Genomic DNA, 22,669 nt, shown 5'->3' on the forward strand with positions numbered 1-22,669 from the left:
TCTTAAAAATATCTCTGAAGAATGATCAGTGGCACATTGCAAAAAGTTGGTCTTTTCCACATGCTGACCTTTGGGGAGAAGAGTGGAGTCCGTGTTGGTACTCTAAACTGCTACGTGGTTCTGAGAACTTACTGCACTCATTCTGTTTAAACACTTAATTCTGTATTTTTTTGCTGAACAAATTTCTTGTTGCTGACTGGGTTACTGCCTTTTATTCTTTAAGTGGATGTTATCTTCAGTTTATTTATTTATATTGGAATTTCCTCTTTGAGCACTGACACTTTTCCTGTAGAGGTATGGCTCTCATGGGTTCTCTTTATGCTGAACATCAGTAATTGTAATGGTGATGATTTATCTTCTGTAAGGCTGTGGTTTCCTTAAAAATATAGTGCTACTTTAGTCTGGATTATAATTCAGGTAGTTATTTTTAAAGATGGGTCATGCCAGAACACAATGACAAAAGATTTACTTCGTATCATCAAAGAGCTAAGCTTATTTCCCTAGTAACAAACGCAGCATCCAGAACTCTGAATAATGCTTCAAAGAAATCGCCTCGTAACGTGCTTGATCGAACATGAAATGTGGTATGGCCTGCTAAGGAATAAATGACCCTCAAGTTTTTAAATTTAAAATAATTTCTGTGTAGAAGTTCATGAATGTAGAGTTATGAATGAATTCTGAGAAGGCTGTTGCAGATGAATAGGTTTTTTTTTTTCCCTGAGAACAATAAGATGGATGTGACACTTTTCTCTATTGAGCATACATGCATAACTGATCCAGATTGCAGGTTCTCCGTATGACTGAAGCTTAAGGGGAATAGAGTGCATTTATCTGTAGGTCCTTGTGACTGCTGTCACATGTGATCGTTTTTTACAGTATCGTCTCACAGTGGTTTGGTTGTGTCATGGTATGGGTTGAAGAATGACACGGGCAGAATACAATGCAGGGCAGTCACTTTGCTTAAGCCCGTAAGAATCTTTTTCATGGTTCATAAGAAATGTTTTGGTTTAAAAGGCTATGATGGATTAAAGGTGACGATGGCAAAATTTTTTGAATCTCCCCTAACCATTTTGATCATATTTAAATGTTGGTCCTTTTATATGAAAGAATAAGGTGAAATAAACTCAATATTTTGTCACCGGTATATGAGATAATGTGTTTTAAATGTGATCTGTATAGGTTGATATTTTAGCTGGAAGTCTTTAAGTAAAGTTGTCTTTTTAGGGGAAATTCTTTGCTGTAAGGAAAAGTTAGGAAGTGTACTGTAAATGTAGAAGTACTCAGTCCTATGTGTAATTTTGTTTGTTATGGAAAAGTAAAGTTCTTTTGTCTTAACATTGCTTGCTTCACAGGATTTCTTGCAGGGGTGCTTGTGCTGAGTTTCAACTTCTGCCCCTTTTTCTTTTTTTAAACAGCGTGGAAACACACTATTCTGTATGTCTTTCGGTTTTAAAGCTCATGAAAGATAAACAGATGAGGCAAACATTTTCATCAAATTTGTGTGCAACTCATTCTACATTTTATTTTAAAATATTTTGTAAATTAAATTTATTTAGAAAAATACTTGGCTTCACTTGATTTTTTTTTCTCTTTGTTTGTTTTAATATGGGTAGCTTTTTAGCATGAAGGTTTGCTAAATCCATTGTTTTGTTTTTTAATTTTGAAGCATCACTCAAGCTATCCAATGCTAAGCCTAAGGCCACCTCCCGTTACCAGCTCCGCGCCGGACACTTGGAAGCCTCACGCACGGTGGACGGAGAGGGCGAGGGCCGGGGCCGGGGCGCCGGGGCCCCGGGGCCCCGGCCGGGCGGTGGCGCCTCTCTCCAGCCGCGGCGAGGTCGGGCCGTTTAAATAAAACGCCCAGCGCTAATTGGCGGAGAAGCGAGGGGGCGGGGCGGGCCCGCGCGGGGATTGGCGGGGGCGCCGGTTTTGAACGGGCGGAGGGAGGCGCGGCGGTTGGTGCGGTGACGGAGCGCTGGCTGTGTGGAGGTCTGGAGCTGGTCCCGCTCCGGGCTTCTGCCCCGGGCATGGCCGCGGGTTTCCTCCCTGGAGCGGCGGTGTGGGAGCTGAGCTCCGCCGCTAGCCCTAGGCGGCGGCGCTGGGCCGCGCGGGGGGGTGAGGAGGACACGGAGGAAGCCCCCGCCGTGCTGGTTCTGAGCCACTTCTCCCGGCCGCCCTTCCTCAGCTTCGGCAGCCTGCGCGTCGGCGCCTCCCGCACGCGCCTCCTGGGCATCGACAACCCCAACGCGGAGGACGCCGAGGTGGTCGTCGACCGCTTTCCGGCTTCTGCCAGGGGCTTCAGCATTGAGCATCGCCGCTTTTCTGTGCAGGTACCGGTGGGTGGGTGCGTGTGAGCGTGTGACACGCGAGGGGGCCCTCAGCCGTGCGCTGCGGGCGAGGGTGCTGGGTGGTTCCAAGGGCTGGGGGCGAAGGGGGGGCCGGGCAGCTCCCCGCCTGAGCCGCTTGCTTTGCGGTGGCAGGGGAAGCCCCTCCGCCGGCGCCAGGAGTGTTACCGGCTCGCAGCGCAACCCTCCCCCGGGAGAAGTCACGCGTCACCTGGCCGCGTAGCACTGCGGTCTTGGGTAGCTGGTACCCCGAAAGCTGCACCCCCGCTGTGGGTGGTGTTTGCGGGCGCTGTGTTCATGTCCCGGGGCTGGCGTTAAAGGGGAAGAGCTGGAGCTTTAGATGGCGGTATTAGACCTCTCGGGGCCTGGGGACTGTGTCACAGGCTGCGAAGGCAGTAAATCCTGGCTCAGCAGAGGGGTTTTTTGCAGTAAGGTGCAAAAAAGAATAATTAATTGTTCTCTGGGAATGTGGTTTTGAAGACAGAGGCAGAAGAATAAGAGGTGCTTAAAAAGTGACCTCTCAAAAGTTGGAGGACATCTGTTTAGTTTAGGAAAAAGGCTGAGGGAGCTTGTTGTGAAGAGGGTACTAATTCACTTTCTGCACGTTAATTAATAATACAATAGAGAGCAAAGCAGGCTTAATCTAGGAAGAAATCTTTACAATTCCCAAAGAAATATAAACTATGGTTAATCCAATCAATGCCGATTTTTAAAAGGACAGTTTAGACAAACGTGTATCTATGGTCATCTAGAATCTCCAGAGTTTTTGTGCGAGAGGAAGAAAATCTGGAGATCTCTTGCAACAACGTGCTTATAAAAACAGGCTGGACTCTCACTGTGAAGTATTTGAATAGCAACTTCCTCTAGTAATTAGTGAACACTAACTGTTGTTGACCAGCTTTACTGTATAAGCACATACTGAAATTAGGTTGTATGTTTTCATTAAATGCATCTGCCCAAGGAGGTGGAACTCCGAATTCAAATGCTCATGGGATTGGTCATTTTCACACTCTCTTTTGTATTTTTGTCTGTGGTATAACCATTCCTTGGTCTGTTAGTATTGATATCAGCAGAGCACCGAAATGATTCGGTAGAGGTCACTGTGCATGAAGAATCTTTACATAGATCATACGTAGCTCCCGCGACTTTCTTGTTTATTTGCATTGCCTTCATTTTTATTCAATGAACTTGTGTGTCAAATGTCATCTTTGCAGGTCATTTGACTAAAAAATTTGACGCCTGTATTTAGGTCCAGCTAAAGTCCTGAAAATTAACCTCTGATGGTTAATCCAAATATAATTCTCTCAAAATTTACTTTAGAGGACTTATTTGGTTAATATGTGCAAAAAATCATGTCATTTCTTTTACTTACCTTTATTCAAATCTTGTCCTTTCTACTATGTGTTATATTTATATGTGTTCTTGCTTGCTTTCCATATTGTTTCATTAAGAGGTATATGCCCTTTTAGTAAGACAACATTTTTGGTAGGGGTTGCTTAAATTTACGTGTCGGAAGGGAAAATTTGACGTTTCAACATTTAACAATTGTTTATCATTTCATGTTGTTGGAATATATGTTACTTCTGTATACTGTTTCTCATTCGATTTGATTACTCTGTCTTTCATGTTGCATAAGTGTACCTAAGTGCTAGATATTAAATATTTCTTTTTCTCCAATAGTCAGGACAAAGAATCTTTGTTTCTGTAACATGGACACCACTAGAAGAAGGAAAAGTCCGAGAACTGGTAACTTTTGTTATTAATGGCATTGTAAAGCATCAAGCTGTGCTCCTGGGTGTGGCTGAGCAGCCTCTGAAGAAAAAGGTAAATATGTGTTTATTATGTGTCTTAATTCTATTACTTTGGCACAGCTGACACAGATATTGTTTTTATTAGTAGAAAATTCAATGAAGGAGAAATCAAAATTGATAAAAGATGCTGTCTTTGGGGAATGCTCATTGTCTTCAAAATTTTTTCAGCTGGGTTGGAAAGTACATACTGGTGCATTACAGCTTAGAGAATAAAACTAAAACATGACCAAAAAAAGCTAGTTTTGAGCCTGGGAAGTAACTTCTGGTGAATTTTGGACTAGGCGTTCTTTTTATAGTATTTTTAGACTTTGAATGAATACATTAGTAATGTTCATTTTTACACATAAAAGTATGTAGAAAGTCAGCATACTAACTTTTATTTATGGTTCTTTTTCAGAAGAGTCTTTGGGATACTATAAAAAAGAAAAACTCTTCAGAAACGTCTGTTTCAATCAAAGTTAAAAAAAGTAATTTGAAAGTTAAAAATGTTAATAAAACCTTTCAAGTTTCCCAGAAGGTGGATAGAATTAGAAGCCCACTTCAGCCATGTGAAAATCAGAACACAATGCAAAATAGTATATCCCCAGGAAATGACTCTCTTGTTGGCTCGGAAAATAAATTGCTTATATCTCCTATTGAACCAATGTTAGAGGAACATCGTAATACTGTTTGCACACCACTTTCAATGAGAAGATCTACTACATTCTCAGATATTGCTGCCACTGTAAATGAGGACTTACTGCCTGAAATAGACAGCTGTAATGTCAACAAATTTGTTGATGGGCACAATGAATTAAAATCTGAAAGTGCATACAGTTCTACTGGATTAGCACAACTGCCAATTTCAAACAATGAAGTAATTCTTAATTGTACACTCTCACCAGTTTGCACTCCAGAACACTCAGCATCTGTGCCTGTTTTAAGTACAAGGAGAATTTTAAGTCCAGATTCTTTTGTAAATGACAGTTATCAAATGGATATAGATATGATAGAGCAGCCTGTTCCAATTCTGTCACCTGATCAATTTGTGAAAGACAGCTTGTCAGATAAGCAATCAAAGACTCCCAAACTTGAGGCAGCTTTAATATCATCTACTACGGAGACTTATGTTGTGAAGAAATTCCTACCCTCAAAATGGAAAAGAAATGGAGACACAGAGACAAAAACACATGTTCCTATAGAACGCAACTTAAATGAAGTCTTAGAGATGCATAATGTAGAATCACAGGTACTTCATTATGACAAGCCCAAAGAAAATCACTTCAGTTTTCCTTCTACAGAGGAACTTCAGACTTACAATTCTTCTCAGAGAGACCAACCAAAAAAGCGTCCAGTTCTTTCTGCCACTGTCATCAAAAATAAGCCTGAAGCTGCTGAAGAGAAAAGAATGGAAACCCTCCAGCCAAAATCTAAAAAATGCCTTAGTAAAGCAATAATGGAATGTGCTGATGTGGTGCCTGTACATACAAAAGCAGAAATATCTAAACGCCTTCCAGGTATAGGTCCCATTTCAGCTGAAAATAAGTATCACAATGACAAAGTAAATTCATCTCCTACTGGATCAACTGCTTTGGGTCGTAAGAGGAAAAGTGAAATATATGCAGAAAATAGTAGAATTACAGCTCCGGTGTATGTGGAGGAAGTGGAAAGAAAAAGAACTCTTACATTTAGCATGGACAATGAAACACATACTACTATGAGACCATCAGCCTTCAAACCTGCAAACCGAGGGAGAGTAGGGCGGAGAAAGCAAGCTGGTGAGCAGTACTTCCTTCATTTACCGCTTTCTGAAAGATGCCTTTGATTATGAAATTTGTATAGCAAACTGAACTGTCTACCAACAGTCAGGAATATTTCATATCTCTAAAATGTGGGCCTTTGCAATTTGTTAGATATTACCTGCATTTTAAAAATTGGAAAACTAGGTCAGAGTTTTTTGGTTCTGTAATTGGCTTCAAATTTACTTTATTCTTTTGTAAAGCTTGTTAATGACAGTAACAGGAAGACTATCTGGCAGTTCTGGAGCAGAGCCCTTGTTACGTAATTCTAGAAACTTATTGCACAAGATTTCTGTCATATATACACTCACCATTATGAATATTTGACTCCGTTGCTGTTGTCATGTGTTTTCAAATATGTAGTTCCCAAGTCTTGTTCACACTGCCTGCTTTTTACCGTCTGTAATTAGCTTGTTGTCAGCCTTGTGTAGACCTGCCTGCCTTTATAGTTTGCCAATACTTTCTTGCTTGAAGATCAGAAGAAGCCAACTTCTTGTATTTCAATGTATTTTGGGTTCTCTAAGTATTCCATTCCCAAATATGCTCTGGAATAGAAAAAGAAGGAGGGTCTGTAACTGAAAGAAACATTTAATTTGCAGAATCTTCATGGAGTCCCTGCAATGTAACTAACAGGGAAAAATTCATCGTGGTTTTCAGGTCAAAATAACATATGCTGCTTTCTTCAGTTCAAATGATCTGTTCTGTGATCTAGATTTGATTTGGGGCTTTCAGTAACACACTTTGATTTAAGGCTTTTTAAGATAGTCTACATAAAAACATAACACACTAACAGTGCTAGTGTGCAGCAGGAAAAGCTGTGTTAACTACCAGGTTATTTCTGTTCATCCATTAGGGTAAGGATAGGTGGCTGGACAAGGAAGTATTCTGTGAGCCCAGAATGACTTTGCTGTCTCTTAATCCTAGTTGTAAAACACAAAAATGATGACAGCTTTGAGTTACGTTCTTCTTGACAGTTTTTCTTGAGAAATATAGCCTGCTATACTTTTAATAGCATAGGCGTTGTCTCTAGACTTCACAAAGAAAAATATTTCACTACTAAAAGTTAACTTTGAAAGGCCTATCATTAATTTAATCCATTTGAGATCCAACTTTATTAAAAATTATCAGAATTTATTTAAAATTTATTAGAAGTGCATGAGAGAGTTGAATGACTTCTTCACTTCTCTAGAAGTGAATGTTTTATGAAAAATGCTACTTCAGCTGAGCAGGAGAGTGCAACTTGTAATTTATGATCTCTATCTTTTTTTGTTTCTGTAGTACCATCTTGTCAGGGGTGTCAGGAAGCAACTATAGTCCATCTGCAACAGCATACTTTTTTAATCCTTCGTTTGGTGTCAATGTAACAAAATGATTACGCTCAAAGTTTGTATTTTTACATGTTGAGAGTTCAGAAAGCTTAGATCTGCATTTTTTCCTTGTGTTTTATTTAAGTCCTTCTACCACTATGTGGTGGATAATACTTATTAGCTAGTGCCTTGATGCTTAAACTAACACAAGTCAGGCTGCTCTGAAATAAGTATCAATGTAGCATACAATCTAACTGGGAAGAGGCGAGTCAAGCCCTAAAAAGTCATACCTCTTACCCCAGGTGCTTATATAATACACACTTTCCCATGTTCTAATGAATGTTTTTACCAATTAGCTTAGTGTTTCTAGCCAAATGATAATGAATTGCAAACAGTACATTTCCTTAGTGCATGGAAGAACTGTGAAATACAACAGCACTTGTTTACTCTTAACTATTTTTCCCTTTTAATTGTAGTCAAACTGGTTTGCTTAACTTTTTCCTTCAGCATGAGGTTATTGGTATTTTGTATGGGTTCACGGGGAGTTACTCTAGTTCCATGCTTTATAAGTGATATGAACCTTAATAAGTTAACTTTCACTGACGTATTTGTTGTTGATATTTGTGCGTTAATGCTTGCAGGTTCTTCACTTCAGAAAGCATCTAAAACTACCAACAGAATTAGTAAACCTATCCCTGGATTGGCTCAGTCTCACCTGACGTTTGTGAAACCACTGAAAACAGGTAGGCAGACTTCTGGTATTTAGTAAAACAGTATACGCTGAACTGAATGTCACAATTGCTGTACTGGTAGTGATTGGTAAGACCCAACTGGTTAGAGTTGAGATGAAATAGAAGATTGTACCTACAATGAATCAATATCTAGTAGAAAAATATATGTAACCTTTCATGTTCCATTTTGACTTCTCATAAGAAAATTGGTTGCAACACGTGGCCAACTGAAGGTAAATGTTACTTTCTTCCAGTTTTGCCTGTAAGTGTAAAAGCTACATTACAGATATGTTCCCAGCTGTCCAATGGTTATCAGTGAAATGCCCTTTCTATATCTGATGACATTTTAATACAACAACAGAATATTTAGGAAGAGAAAACTTCTTGCCAAAAAGAGACTGATTTTGCAGAGCTAATAATACTAAGTTGATCTGATCAGAAAAATGCATCTCTCAAATGGTTCTTCCTGGATGTAATCCAGCGCAACTTGGTTTTGCCCCAAGATGTGCATTGCAAAAGGCCTGGGTTCTAGAAATCTTGTCTTTGTTCTAGTGCTTTAATAACTTAATCCATGTTTTGTGGCTGAAATTTATTTAATGGTGGCTGATCTGCAAGTCACTGAAGATTCTAATAATCTGCTTTTTTCTGCTATAATGCTAAATGGAGTGTCAAATGTTAATCCTTTCCACAATTAAATGTATATTGGTTATCAAACATTTCAAGAACTGCAGACACTTATGTTGTTTGTTTGTTTGTTTGTTTTAAATAGTCATCCCTAGGCACCCAATGCCTTTTGCTGCTAAAAACATGTTTTATGATGAACGCTGGAAGGAGAAGCAGCAACGAGGTTTCACCTGGTGGTTAAATTTTGTACTTACCCCTGATGACTTCAGTGTGAAAACAAACACCTCACAAGGTAAGAGTACAAGAATTTTCACTTTGTCTTTTAATGTTCTTAAACATTATATAAGGTACTTTATTAATATTAATGAATAGTAAGTAGTACTAGCTTAACACCAGTCCCAATTTGTCACTTTAGTTTGTGTAATATTAAGCTCTTTGGTGGGAGTAGATTTTTGGTTTTTAATTTTTATGTATCACCTGTGTTTCCCTTTCCAGCCTTTGACTTAATACTGTGATAATCATAAACCAAATATTTGGTAATGTGTTTCAATGGCGGTTATGCTAGACAATATGGAATATGCTAAACCAAAAGCAGTTCTTACATTGGAGGCAGTGCTGTCCATCCCAGCAGAATTTTATAACAATCTAACCCTTTTCAGAGTCATATTTTCCCCTTGTGAAGTGTGGATGGCACACTTGCTCACACCAAGCACAGCACACCACACACCTGAATGGGGAGTGTGCTCTGTAACAAGAAATACACACTGTTAACATGTGGCTGCAGCACTCCTCAGTGGGTATTGAGTGGGGAATCCCCACCTGCTGAAAAACTTTTTCCTCTATCTTTAGCTTCAATCTAAAAAAACTGAAGATGGTACAATTGATCTTAAAACTGAATTCCTAGCACTGCTTGCTTATGAAATAAACATTTTTATATTAAATGTTTGACTAATATACATGTAGTTGACAATATATGTTTAATACAACAGCTGATAAGCTTCCTGAGGGATAAAATGATTAGCAGAAGGAAAATAGCAAAATGTGAACTTTAGAAAGGAAAAAAATAAATGAGGTGGGCAAAGCTACTTTTGAGATGTAAATACATACTTCTTGTGTGTGTTTAAACAGTAAATGCAGCTGCTCTTATCTTGGAAGAAGAGAACCATCATAAAACCAGTGTTCCTAAAGCACCAACGAAAGATGAAGCATCTCTAAAAGCTTATACGGCTCATCGTAAGCTGAATAAGTTACGACGTGATGCTTGCCATTTGTTTACATCTGAAACAATGGTTAAAGCTATTAAGAAGCTGGAGGTTGAGATTGAAACTAGACGTTTGCTAGTTCGTAGAGACAGACACCTCTGGAAAGATGTAGGTAAGAATACTAAAACTTTGCATCCTCTCTTTTCTTGTAAGTGAAAAAAGGATTATTCACACACTAAGTTGATTTAATCTAAAAGCGTTTGACAGAAATTTTTGCTATAATATGCAGTGTTTGCTGGATGTAATATTACAAGATGTTGTCTTGCAGGACAGAGGCAGAAAGTCCTTAACTGGCTTTTATCTTACAACCCTTTGTGGCTGCGTATAGGTCTGGAGGTAAGTGCAGAATTTATGGTCTATAATCAAAGTTTAAAGGACATCTAGCAATTTGTTTTAGTAGGGGATGTTTCAGGTTTCTTTGTATTTTCTCTTTTACTAATTCAGGTAGGTTCAGTTCAGTTGTAGCATGTTTATATCTCTTTTAAATTATTACAACAGACTTGCTTTAAAAAAGTGCTTACCTTATTAACAAGGAAAATATTTAATCAAGGAAAGTGGAACTTAACTCCCTGACCAATAACACAAAAGCAGTTTCCTATCAATTTCACTCTTTAGTAAACTGGAGAAAAATGCAGTTGTCTTAAGGAAGTTCCTGATTGATTCCTCAGATGCAGATGATCATACATGTTTTGATATGAGACTGGATCTTCTGAAATTTTCTTTGGTTTTATCCTTCAGTGAGTGATTTGTAAAACTGATTGATTTTTAGAGACTAATTACCATTTACTAATTCAGAATTTCAGTAATGTATGTTATTCAAAAAAACCTCGTAGTATTTAAGGTAATTTTTAACAGTTCTGCTTTTTCCCCTCCTTTCATATTAGACTGTTTATGGAGAACTGATAGCTTTGGAGAGTAATAGTGATGTTATGGGTTTAGCAATATTTATCCTTAATCGCTTGCTTTGGAACCCTGACATTGCAGCTGAATACAGACATCCCACTGTGCCTCACCTTTACCGAGAAGGTAACTACTACTACTTCCAAAAACAGTTTATTTGTAGCACTTAACTTTTGAACTATCGCTTAATGGGTTCTGTCTTTTTAGGTCATGAAGAAGCTCTGTCAAAATTCACACTGAAAAAATTGCTGCTGTTAGTTTGCTTTCTGGATTGTGCCAAACGGTCCAGAATGATTGACCATGACCCTTGCCTCTTCTGTAAGGATGCAGAGTTCAAGGTAAGAGAGCTGTGATTTGATGTCTCCCTCCAAGACTGTCCTAAGACTCAATATAGAAATTTTTTTTTATCTGATTGTGTACTTTTCTTTAACAAGTCTTGGCTGTTCAGCCTTTTGCATGAACATTCTCAACACATCTCATGGTCATGTAAAGGAATTCCCAAGAAAATTTTGAGGTGCTGGTCCTGTAGGAAGGACTCCGTTATCCTGTGTTATCTGGCTTCCCTCTCTAAAGTTAAGCTTCTACATTGTTTTTAAATATCACTCTAGCATACTGCAGCTGATCTTAAACTGTAAGTCAGTTTGGTCTTTTCTGTTTTTTTTTTTTTTTTCTGTTATTTTGCTGTGATAAGAAAGACTATGCAACATCTGTCATACAAAGGCTTTGATTAACAAATATGTTCAAATAAAATCAATTTGCTTGGGTTTGTATTATACAGACAAACTGAGAAAAAAGTATTCTTGAATTTGGTGGTGCTTTCAGTGACGTGGTAGGCAGGTACAAGGAAAATTAAAGCTGTGTGAACTGGCTAAAAATAATTTTTTTAAAAAATTATCATTTTAAGTATTAGGCAAGGGAATATGGAATGCAATTTGGGGGACAAGGGATGAAAATTGTATTCTGCTTGATGAATATTGCAGTGTTAAGATTGTCTTCCCCTTTTTTTTTTTTTTTTTTTTCTCCTTTCTTTCTTCTTTTTCTTTTAGGCTAGCAAAGACCTTCTGCTTGCATTTTCACGGGACTTCCTGAGTGGTGAAGGTGATCTTTCCCGCCATCTTGGTTTCTTAGGACTACCTGTCAGTCACATTCAAACTCCACTTGATGAATTTGATTTTGCTGTAACGAATCTGGCTGTGGACTTACAATGTGGCATTCGTCTTGTGTGCGTTGATACAGAATTATTTTGAACTATTTGTTTTCTTTTATATAATACTTAATATGAGCTCAGCTAAGGTATTAAACTGTGAAATTCCATTTGTTAGGCGAACAATGGAACTTCTCACCAAAAACTGGAATCTTTCAAAGCAACTGAGAGTTCCTGCAATAAGTCGTCTACAGAAGATGCATAATGTTGACATTGTTCTTAACGTCCTTAAAGAGCGAGGAATTCACTTGAAAGATGAAAGTGGTAAGGCCTAGAAATCTGGGTTATTCTAAGTGCATTCGAGGACTAGTACACACTTTAATTCCTTGTTTTATTTGATAGGTGCTTCAATTGACTCCAGGGATATTGTGGATAGACACAGAGAACGAACGTTAGCACTCCTGTGGAAAATTGTCTTTGCCTTCCAGGTACTATTCAATTACTTATTTTGTTTGTTTGCTACTAGTTACAAATGGGTGATAATGAAAACACCAGTCTTTCAGGAATATTTGTTTTCTGTGAAAGCCTCTACTAATCAAGTTTTCAACTGTAAAATGATCTGCTTTGTAGATTCAAAGTGCCATGCAAACTTTACCTAAATCTGCTAACTGTTCCCTAACGATACAGTTTAGATAATGTTTTATCTGTGCTTTTTTTTATATACATTCATAAAGGTTATTGGAAAAAACTTAACTTTTGAGTTTATGCTATATGCCAACAGAATTGATAATTAAAAGTAAAATAATGTTGGTCTCAAAATGCTGGTAAGCTCTTACTAACAGAAAAGGACATTTTGAGGTTATGCTGATAGACAATTCTAGAGTAAGCTCTGACGCTATAGTTCTACTTTTTTCCATTTGTCTAAGACAGTCAATTTGAAGAAACATTCTTTAAATAAGATTGAAGTTTTCTTAGGCATTACTGCAATGGCATTTCAAAGCCACTGGAATATATTGGTAGAGGAAGCAAAAATAGTTTTCTTAAGACTGTTTCAGGAGTTAAATTGAGTTGGATAGTCTTTTGAAAATAAGGATCCAGCTGACAAATCCAGTTGGAAGGAACATAAAGTATGAAAGGTAAAATAATACAAATTGAGGTGGAATTTCACCAAAGCAAGAATTTCAAAGGCTATAGCCACAGAACTATCAGAGAGCCAGAAGAACGTAATAAAAATCAAATGTAACTATTATCTTACTTAAGTACTGTTAGAGTATTGAGTAGTTACCTTCCTGCAGTTAGTTCTATATGCATGTGTCACAGTTGCATTGCCTTTGATTAAAGAAATAATTTCAGTGAGCAGTGACTTTATCCAAGCCTTGTGGGTATGCTACTTGTTCTCTAAATCTTCTCACACCAGCTCAGGTCCTCTCAGAATCCCTTAAATGAGGAGGAGTGGTACATGGACTCAGTAGAAATGCAGGCGAGACTCTGAATTCAGTAGTTTCCTCTGAAAGTATGGCGAAATTACAGAGGCTGTTTCAGGGAATTTCCCTGTTTCCCCGAACTATTGACTAATGAAGTAACTATTTTACCTAGAACAGTGGGAATGTGGGTTTAGGTTATCTGAAGCAGTTGGTAGTGAACACTGCTATCTATGCTGGCAAGTCCAGGTTATCCACTACTGATTCAGTGTGGCAGGTACTGCTAAGTAGTGAGAGTAGTTTCTCTTTAAAATGCTGTATCTAAACCCTCTGCATCCAGTTGCTATAATGCATGACATGTCAGACTGTTGATGACATAAAATATTTCTTTTTTCCTTCCTAATAGGTGGATGTTTTTCTTAATGTGGAACAGTTAAAAGAAGAAATTGAGTTTTTAAAGAATGCACACAAAAGAAAAACGCAACTGGGTGCTCTCAAGACTTTTCCAAACTCTTGTAGAGTACAAGAAGATAATAGTAGTAACTCCTCACTTGACAGTTACAGTGAAAATGTGAAGCTGCTGATGGCATGGGTAAATGCTGTTTGTGGATTTTACAATATCAAGGTAAATAGTTTTGTGTACGTTTCAGTAAATACATCCTTTGCTGTTATAAGAATGCTTATTCTTTATAGAGCAGAATTCTTCAAACTAGCAAATATGTAGTAGCAGCCAATGGTAATTAGTTTTAAATATCCTGGACTTTGTTTAAATCTGATTTGAAATAACTGACTGTCTGTGGATTTAGCCGCAGCTCTCCTTTTAAACAAATTTGAGCAAAAGGATCTCCCCTTCCAGTTATACTTTTAAAAGGCATTTTTATGTATAAGACTAACATTTTTTACTGGAATAAGTGGTTGGGTTTTTTTAATGAGCATTCATCCTAAAAGTATTTGTGCATAAAATTTTCACCATTATAGGAACTGTGAGAATTAAACTAATGTTTGGGGTAAGGGGAATTCCTTTCCTCAGAGATGTTTGTTTAGAAAGGACATGTTGTTTGTTCCTTCCAAGAAGAGAAGCCCTGTTCAGAGACTTGTCTCTGGTCAGAATACAGTCACACCTGTTATTTTTTCTGAAGGGCAAGACAGAGTGCTTAAGACTGATGCAAGTTGAGACCTTATTTCTTCACTGAATACCTAGTGTAAACTTATCTATAGAAGTTTCTTGGGAATCCTTCTGTAGAAAGATTGCTTTCTTTTTGGTTTCTTAAATGTTTCCCTCGGAGATTCACTGTATAGTGATTCGCACATCTTTGTTTCTGGGTTCTCACAGCAGTATGTTACTGTACAGTGAATGTTCAAAGGAAGCACTAGTTTCATAAATTTTTGTTAAAAAAAAAAAAAAAATTGCACTTGGTCACTTTCAAAGGTACAAGATAAATTCTATATCCAGTTTATACCAATTATCTGGTAACAAAAATTCAGGGAACTTTTATCTTACTGTATTTTATTTAACAGGTGGAAAATTTCACAGTGTGTTTCTCAGATGGTAGAGTATTATGTTATTTGATTCATCATTATCATCCATGTTACGTGCCTTTGGAAGCGGTGTGCCAACGTACAACTCAAACAGTAGAATGCTCAAGAACTCGTACAGTGGGACTAAACTCTACCTTCTCATCCTCTTCAGAATCTGATACTTCTCTAAATGTTGTGGAAGGAATATTTGACCAAAGTGAGTTATTTGATACACAGAAATTCATGTTAAATCTATTTCTTCTAGGCACAATTTGATTTGACAAACATTTTCTCTTTGCAAAGCTGTAACTGTCTCAGTCCTATGCAAGGAACTCTTGGACAATGAAAGGAAAAACTTCCAGCTGATCAATGCTGCAGTTTCTGACCTAGGTGGAATACCAGCAATGATTCATCACTCAGACATGTCAAATACAATTCCTGATGAGAAGGTAAGATGCCTTTAAAGTTGATGTAAACCTGTTCTGTGCTCGTGTGAACATGTCCTTCTCTTCCATATAGCCCTTAACTTGCTGTGTTCTGTGTTTATATAGGTTGTTATTACCTACGTATCATTTCTGTGTTCGCGGCTTCTAGATCTTCGGAAAGAAACTCGAGCTGCTCGATTAATTCAGTCTGCTTGGAGGAATTACAGGCTGAAAAGGGAGCTGAAACTTTCTCGGGTACTCTTTGCCTGTGCAATATTCATAGTTTTGACTTTGAGAAATACTAAATAAAGAATATAAGTTCACTGTTTGGAATATACAGGTTTATTAGAGTAATATTGGCATTTAAATTAATGAGTACCATTTTAATTATCAAAATATATGTTCTTTTTTGTGTAATCTACACTTCTGCTTAAGACTATTCTGAAATAATTACATTTGTTTAAAGGCTACTGTTCTTTTGTGTTCTGACTAGAGCAGGTTACCCCTTAAGCCCTTTTCCCAATATTTCAAATATAAAATTGTTGCATTGCTTCCTTAAAACAAAAAGAGTAGTTAATTTTCAATTCCTATTAATGTCTACAAGATGAAAAGATTAATTAAACTTCTGCATGGATTTAATATTTTTGTTCAGGAGCTAAGCTTCACCAGCATTTTGAGTTGGGTCATATGTGTTCTGATATTTTGTTTCTTGCTTTTCTGGTAGTTATACCAGATCTTGTGATGGTTTTAAAACTATGACACCATTAAGGTTGATAAATGCCACCACTGTGTCTAACCGAGATGCATATTATTCGATGTTGGAACGGTGTTCAGCTGAAAAATTCTAAGAATCTGTGGTGTAGAAGGTGTAGATGTTCTATTTATTTAGGTGTTTTTCATCAACAAGCCTAATTTTTGAGATTTCTTTAGATAGCTATTTTAATACATCACAAGTTTGAGTGAGAATTCCAATCCTAACTGTTCAGTGGAAATTCACCCTGTGTAGGAAAGAGACAGAGCTGCTCGGATAATTCAAAAATCTGCAATAAACTTCTTGTCTCGTCGATGCATCCTGAAGAAAGTGAATGCAGCAGTGTTCATCCAGAAGCATTGGAGAAGATACTTAGCCAGGATGATTTTTTTAAATCTGAAAAAGACAAAACTAGAGGAAGCCAGAAATAAATCTGCCACAGTCATTCAGGTAATATGATCTAAAGTGAGATTACAGAGCAAGGTTGCCTTCTGAAACCTGTAAAAAAAGCCTTGCTCCTCAGGGTCATTTGTCTGTCAAATTGACAGTTAGTGACTATTTTGGTATACCATAAATGTTAAAACACTGCACCTTAAATCAGTCAACATAAAGACTGATCAGATTTGTTGGCTTGCCTCTTTGCAGCTGCTGAACATTACTGAAGAAGCTTTAAAAAAAAAAAATACTCTCCTAGTGTTATGACACCTGTGGTGGGCATGTTCAAAATGGCAGACATTAGTTACCAATTTGTAGTTGGGCAGTTAATTCAGTTTCTCAAGATACTTTCCCCACTGTTACCCAAAGCTAAATATTACATTCTTAAGACTTTTCTTGGAATGGAGATTAAAGAATCACTGATGTATCAAATAATTTAAAAGGGAATCTTTTGTTGCCAGGCAAATTTAGCTTCTTCCCAGAATTTAAAATGCTTAAAGTGATTCAAGCACTTGGCTCTTTTTTTTTTTTTTTTTTTTTACATAGATATCTGGGCTTATCTTCCTAGGGATTAAGTAGGAATAAAGAAATCTTAAAAAGTCTGAGGTCAGTAGTTCTCAAATTTAGGCTTAACTCTAGATACCACGAAGAAAATACTCAATTTTCTCCTTTTTCCTGCAGGCTTATTGGAGAAGATACTCGGCTAGGAAAAGATATTTACAGCTAAGATATTATGTTATCTTTGTACAAGCAAGGATAAGGATGGTGAAGTCTGTTGCTGCATATAAACGAATTGTTTGGGCTACTGTTACAATTCAGAGTCATCTGCGTGCCTCTAAGTTGGCAAAAAAAGATCGGCGAAGATATGAAATCTTGAAGTCTTCAGCACTTACTGTTCAGTCTGCATTCAGAAGATGGAGAAAATACAAAATTCAACAGAAAATTAAAGCAACTTTAGTGCTTCAGACTTATTTCCGAAAATGGCAATCTTCAAAACTGGCTAAAAGGAAGAGTGCTGCCCTTGTCATTCAGTCTTGGTATAGGATGCACAGAGATCTGAAGCGGTATCTACGTATTAAGCAAAGTGTTATCAAGATTCAGGCTTGGTACAGGTGTCAGCTGGCTAGACGTGTTTACCAGGAACACAGGGCAAAAATAGTGACAATTCAGCAGTATTACAGAGCTTATAAACTAGGAAAAATTGAAAGAGAAGACTATTCGCAAAAGCGTGCAGCAGTGATAGTTCTCCAATCTGCTTTTAGAGGAATGAAGGCACGTAAACTGTACAGGCAAACAAAGGCAGTTTGTGTTGTTCAATCACTGTGGAGAATGAAAAAAGAGAAACTAAGATTTCTACGATTAAAAAAATCTGTTACTACATTGCAGTCACATGTGAGAAAATACCAGCAAGTAAAAAGATACAAAGAGATTAAAAATGCTGCTTCTGTAATTCAAACCTGGTATAGGGCACATGTCACTTCTAAAAAAGCAGCTGCTTCTTTCCAGAGGATGTGTCTGGCTGCTGTTGTCCTACAGTCTGCCTACAGAGGAATGGAAGCTAGGAAAGAGGCTCGCATATTGAGATCTGTGATAAAAATCCAGTCAAGTTTCCGTGCTTATATTGTCCGGAAGAGATTTAAAAACTTGAAAGATGCAACAGTGAAGATTCAAGCTTTTGTAAAGATGAGGCGAGCACATAAGCATTATTGTGCATTAAGGGAGGCAACACTTTATGTCCAGCGAAGATATCGGTCTCATAGATATGCTCTTCAACTTAAAGAAGATTATAGGAAACTGAAGGGAGCTTGCACAAGAATTCAAGCTGTAGTTCGAGGCTATCTTGTCAGGAAACAAATACAAAGGTGGAGGGAGACTGCAGTATTTCTCCAGGCACGCTACAGAATGAGAAGGGACAGGCAACGTTATTTAAGCATCTGTAGTGCTGCTGTCGTCATTCAAAAACATTATCGTGCATACAAAAAACAACTGTGTCAGAGGTGGGAGTTCTTACAAGTTAAAAAAGCAGCTGTGTGCTTACAGGCAGCCTACAGGGGTTATAAGGCACGCAAAAAGCTTAACCTTGAATATAGGGCTGCTATTAAAATTCAGACTGCTTTTAGAGCTCATGCTGCGAGAATGAAATATAAGGCAATGGTTCAGGCCTCCATTGTGATTCAGAGGTGGTACAGAACTTGTAAGACTGGTAACAGGCAAAGACTGAACTTCTTAACAGCAAGAGCGGCAGTGCTTTCTTTACAAGCAGCTTTTCGTGGCTGGAAGGTACGAAAGCAGATTCAAAGACAGTGTGTTGCTGCTACTAAGATACAGTCTGCCTTCAGAAAATTCATGGCCCTGAAAAAATTCAGGCTTATGAACCATGCTGTGCTGACTGTCCAAAGGCATTACAGAGCCAGAGTTATAGGCCAGAAACAACGGCAAGAATATGTTCAGCTGCGTAACTCTGTAGTGCGTCTTCAGGCAGTATGGAGGGGGAAAACTGTGAGAAAAACAATTCAGAAGAAACATAATCTTGCAACAATTATTCAGTCCTGTTACAGAATGCATGTAAATCGACTCAGATATAAGAAACTAAGACAAGCCACTCTAGTGATTCAGAAATACTTCAGAGCTTACTGTATGAAAAAAAAACAATGTGCAATTTATCTAAAAACAAAGGCAGCTGTGTTAGTCTTGCAATCTGCTTACCGTGGGATGACTGTGAGGAAACAATTGAGCAAACTAAACAACGCTGCTACAACTATACAAGCTGCCTTCAAATCTTACCTGATCAGAAAGGACTATGAAAGACTTAGATCTGCAGCTATAGTAGTTCAAAGGCATTATCGTGCAATTATTCATGCTAAATGTCAAAAGCAGAAATATTTGTCTTTGAAAAAAGCCACAGTGAAAATGCAGGCAATTTATAGAGGTGTAAGAGTTAGACAACAAATTCGCTGTATGCATCAAGCAGCTATTTCTATTCAAGCCACATTTAAGATGCATCGCATGAACGTAAAATATCAGGCAATGAGAATGGCAGCAATTATAATTCAAAGACAATATAGAGCATTTTGTTTAGGCAAAGTACAACATAAAAAGTACTTGGAGCTAAAGAAGGCTATCGTTATCCTTCAGGCTGCCTATAGAGGCATGAAGGTCCGACAAGACTTAAAAACTATGCATCAGTCAGCAGCAATAATACAGTCTTATTATCGAATGCACAAACAACAGAGGGATTTCAGAAAATTGTTGCTGGTAACTAGGCGGATTCAGCAGTGGTTCCGTGCTTGTAAGGAGCGAGATGCACAAGTTCACAACTATAGGATTATGAAAAGTGCTATACTTCGTATCCAGGCCGGGTTCCGTGGTATGAAAACAAGAAGATTTATAAGAACTAGGAGTGAATCAGCTGAGCTTATTCAAAGGAGATTTAGAACTTTTCTCATAAGAAAAGATTTTCTTTCCATGAAGACAGCTGCTGTTGTAATTCAGAGAAAATACAGAGCAACAAAACTAGCAAAAATTCAACGTCAAAAGTATCTCTCTTTACTTAAAGCTGCTATTATCATACAGTCCGTCTATAGAGGCTTTGTTGTAAGAAAAAAAATGCAGCAGATGCATCAAGCTGCTACAGTTATTCAAGCAACCTTAAGAATGCGTAAAATTTACATTTCTTATCAAGCTGTCAGGCTTGCTTCAGTAGTCATACAGCAGCGTTACCGTGCTTACAGGGAAGGGAAGCGTGTGAGAGAAATATACTTAAAACTGTACAATTCTGTTTTAGTTCTCCAGGCTGCCTATAGAGGAATGAAAACAAGATGCTTTTTGAAGAAAAGACATGAGGCAGCACTTAGAATACAGAGAAACTACCGAATGTATAGGCAGTACTGCCATTACAGAAAAGTTCAGTGGGCAACCCAGCTAATACAGAAGAGATACAGAGCCAATAACCTAAAGAAAATTGCAGTACGGCATTACTCTTCATTAAAGAAAGCAGCAACTTGTATACAGAAGGCTTTTCGAGACATGCGAGCAAAAAAACATCGAGAAATGCACTGTGCTGCTATTGTTGTACAGAAAAATTTTAAAGCTTTTAGAGAACGTCAAAGATATCTGTCTCTTAAAGCAGCTACTCTTGTCTTTCAGAGAAGATACCGAGCTTTGATTCTGTCAAGACAGCATACTTTGGAGTATCTTTCTCTTCGCAGAGCCACTATTCATATACAGGCTGTGTACAGAGGTATCAGAGTGCGGAAGAGTATTCAGCACATGCATTTAGCTGCTAGTACAATACAGTCAGCCTACAAAATGCACAGGAATAGGAGGTCCTATCAAAATATGAGAATTGCAGCTGTTGTTATACAGAACTGCTATCGGTCCTACATCAAAGGAAAGAATCAGCGAAAGAAGTATCTGACAATGAAGAATTCTGCTCTTGTTATTCAAGCATCATATAGAGGCATGAAGGAACGACAGAAGCTGAAAATCATGCATGATTCAGCAATTGTAATACAGTCTAGTTATCGCATGTGCATACAACATAGATATTACAAACAGTTGTGCTGGGCTGTCAGAGTTATACAGCAAAGGTTCAGAGCCAAAATGGCAAAAGAAGCTGATATGGAAAACTATGCAAAAATAAGAAAGGCTGTCATTTGCCTTCAGTCCTCTTTTCGTGCTAAAAAAGCTAGGCAGTTGTATAAAACCAATGTTGCTGCACGGTGCATACAATCATTCTTACAAATGCGTGTAGAGAGAAGACGTTTTCTTGAAAAGAAAGCAGCAGCAATAATGATCCAGTCTATGTTCCGATGCCGAAGAACAAGGACTCGCTATAAATTGATTCAGAGTTCAGCAGTTGCTATTCAGAGGTGGTACAGAGCATGTCACAGGGCTCGTTTACAGAAAGCGGAGTGTTCTGCTCAAAGACAAGCAGTTGTAATTATTCAGTCTGCTGTCCGTGGTATGAAGGCAAGAAAAATAGCAAGACGCATGCGAGCTGCAAGAAAGATTCAGTCTGTTCTTCAGATGGCTGTGCAGCGTAGAAAATTTATTCAAATTAGAACAGCAGCTATTACATTACAAGCCTATTACTTAATGCACAAAACTAAATCACAGTATGCAAGCTATAAAAAAGCAGCAGTTGTCTTACAACAATGCTACCGATCCCACTTGGCTGTGAAATACCAAAGAATGACTTACTTACAAACCCGGAGGAACATTATCATTGTGCAGGCTAGAGTCAGAGGATTCATTGAAAAGAAGAGGTTTCACAAAATTAAGGAAAGCACAATAAAAATCCAGGTACTTTTGAATGTATACTAGTGGGTTTTGGGTGTGGGTTGTTTTTTTTTTTTTCCTCTTTTGTGAGTTTTTTTAAGATTACTGCTCTTGCAAACAACAGTTTAAAGCTATATGTTAAAGTAGAATTGATTTCTGAAGTATGCTACATGGTAGGTGTATAAAGCTTACTACCACAGTGCACAGAAATGAGTCTCAGTTCAGCTCTCTTTTGTGTTTCCTTGCTGAGGTACTCATCTTAAAAAGTAACATTCCCTTTATCTTCTTGTTTATGCCCTAGAATTTTACTGCTTCAAATGAGTCCTGATACTTGTGTGTGTTTCTGTGATTCTTTTAAGAATATTTTTGTCTTAACTGGCTTTTGCCTATATAAATATTAGTAGCTTAATGAGTGGTTTTTTTTGATTGGAACGTGAGCAAAAGCTGTCTTGACATGTTGAAATGAGTGGGCACTGGTATTGGGTATAAAGTGAAGTAACTGGCAAAAAAGGCATGACTGCTGCATTCTTTAAGACTCATATTTAGGAAAGCGTGAGTAAATCCATCATGTTAGTTCTTTTAGATTTATTAAATAGCCCTAGTCTAATTTGAGTGTCTAGCTAGCATCTTGAAGAGGAATGTAAAGAGAGAAATTGCTTTCTTATTGTACATTTCAGTTGGTACCTTGAGTGCCACATGAAACTTAGTGTGAAACTGTGTGATTTCTCAGAGGTACTCTAAGAAGTGGGAAGTATTTAGTTTGATGTTTTTTCCTTCCATCATTGATGCAATAAAAGTGTCCTCAGCAAGAAGTAATGAGAATTGTTCTTCATCTCCGTGTAGCAAGCTAAATATCCATCCAGCGTGAGTTCAAAGAAGCTTAGAAGACTAGTTACTCTTTCTCAATTTTCTTTTTTTTCTTGTGGACGAGGGAAGA

The 22,669-nt window shown here is 37.8% G+C and overlaps 1 protein-coding gene across 2 annotated transcripts in view; it reads left to right on the forward strand.

Moving 5' to 3' along the window:
* Nucleotides 1–1,977: 1,977 nt before the first annotated feature.
* Nucleotides 1,978–22,669, forward strand: part of ASPM (assembly factor for spindle microtubules) — a 31,599-nt gene continuing 10,907 nt past the window's right edge. The window contains exons 1-18 of one of the 2 annotated variants that reach the window (XM_087731604.1): nt 1,978–2,330; nt 4,026–4,169; nt 4,554–5,913; nt 7,883–7,984; nt 8,742–8,888; nt 9,725–9,970; nt 10,127–10,194; nt 10,743–10,884; nt 10,966–11,096; nt 11,805–11,980; nt 12,081–12,226; nt 12,305–12,390; nt 13,730–13,948; nt 14,842–15,058; nt 15,145–15,290; nt 15,393–15,521; nt 16,273–16,467; nt 17,134–21,756. In XM_087731604.1, coding sequence (XP_087587730.1) covers nt 2,028–2,330; nt 4,026–4,169; nt 4,554–5,913; nt 7,883–7,984; nt 8,742–8,888; nt 9,725–9,970; nt 10,127–10,194; nt 10,743–10,884; nt 10,966–11,096; nt 11,805–11,980; nt 12,081–12,226; nt 12,305–12,390; nt 13,730–13,948; nt 14,842–15,058; nt 15,145–15,290; nt 15,393–15,521; nt 16,273–16,467; nt 17,134–21,756 — 8,580 coding nt within the window. In that variant the 5' untranslated portion in view covers nt 1,978–2,027. The remainder of the gene's footprint in view (nt 2,331–4,025; nt 4,170–4,553; nt 5,914–7,882; nt 7,985–8,741; nt 8,889–9,724; nt 9,971–10,126; nt 10,195–10,742; nt 10,885–10,965; nt 11,097–11,804; nt 11,981–12,080; nt 12,227–12,304; nt 12,391–13,729; nt 13,949–14,841; nt 15,059–15,144; nt 15,291–15,392; nt 15,522–16,272; nt 16,468–17,133; nt 21,757–22,669) is intronic. The other variant, XM_087731605.1, reaches the window with a different exon arrangement.

The sequence above is a fragment of the Nipponia nippon genome, unplaced genomic scaffold (genome assembly GCF_047370975.1).
Source record: "Nipponia nippon isolate SJK-2023a ecotype South Korea unplaced genomic scaffold, ASM4737097v1 scaffold_5, whole genome shotgun sequence".
Lineage (NCBI taxonomy): Eukaryota > Metazoa > Chordata > Aves > Pelecaniformes > Threskiornithidae > Nipponia > Nipponia nippon.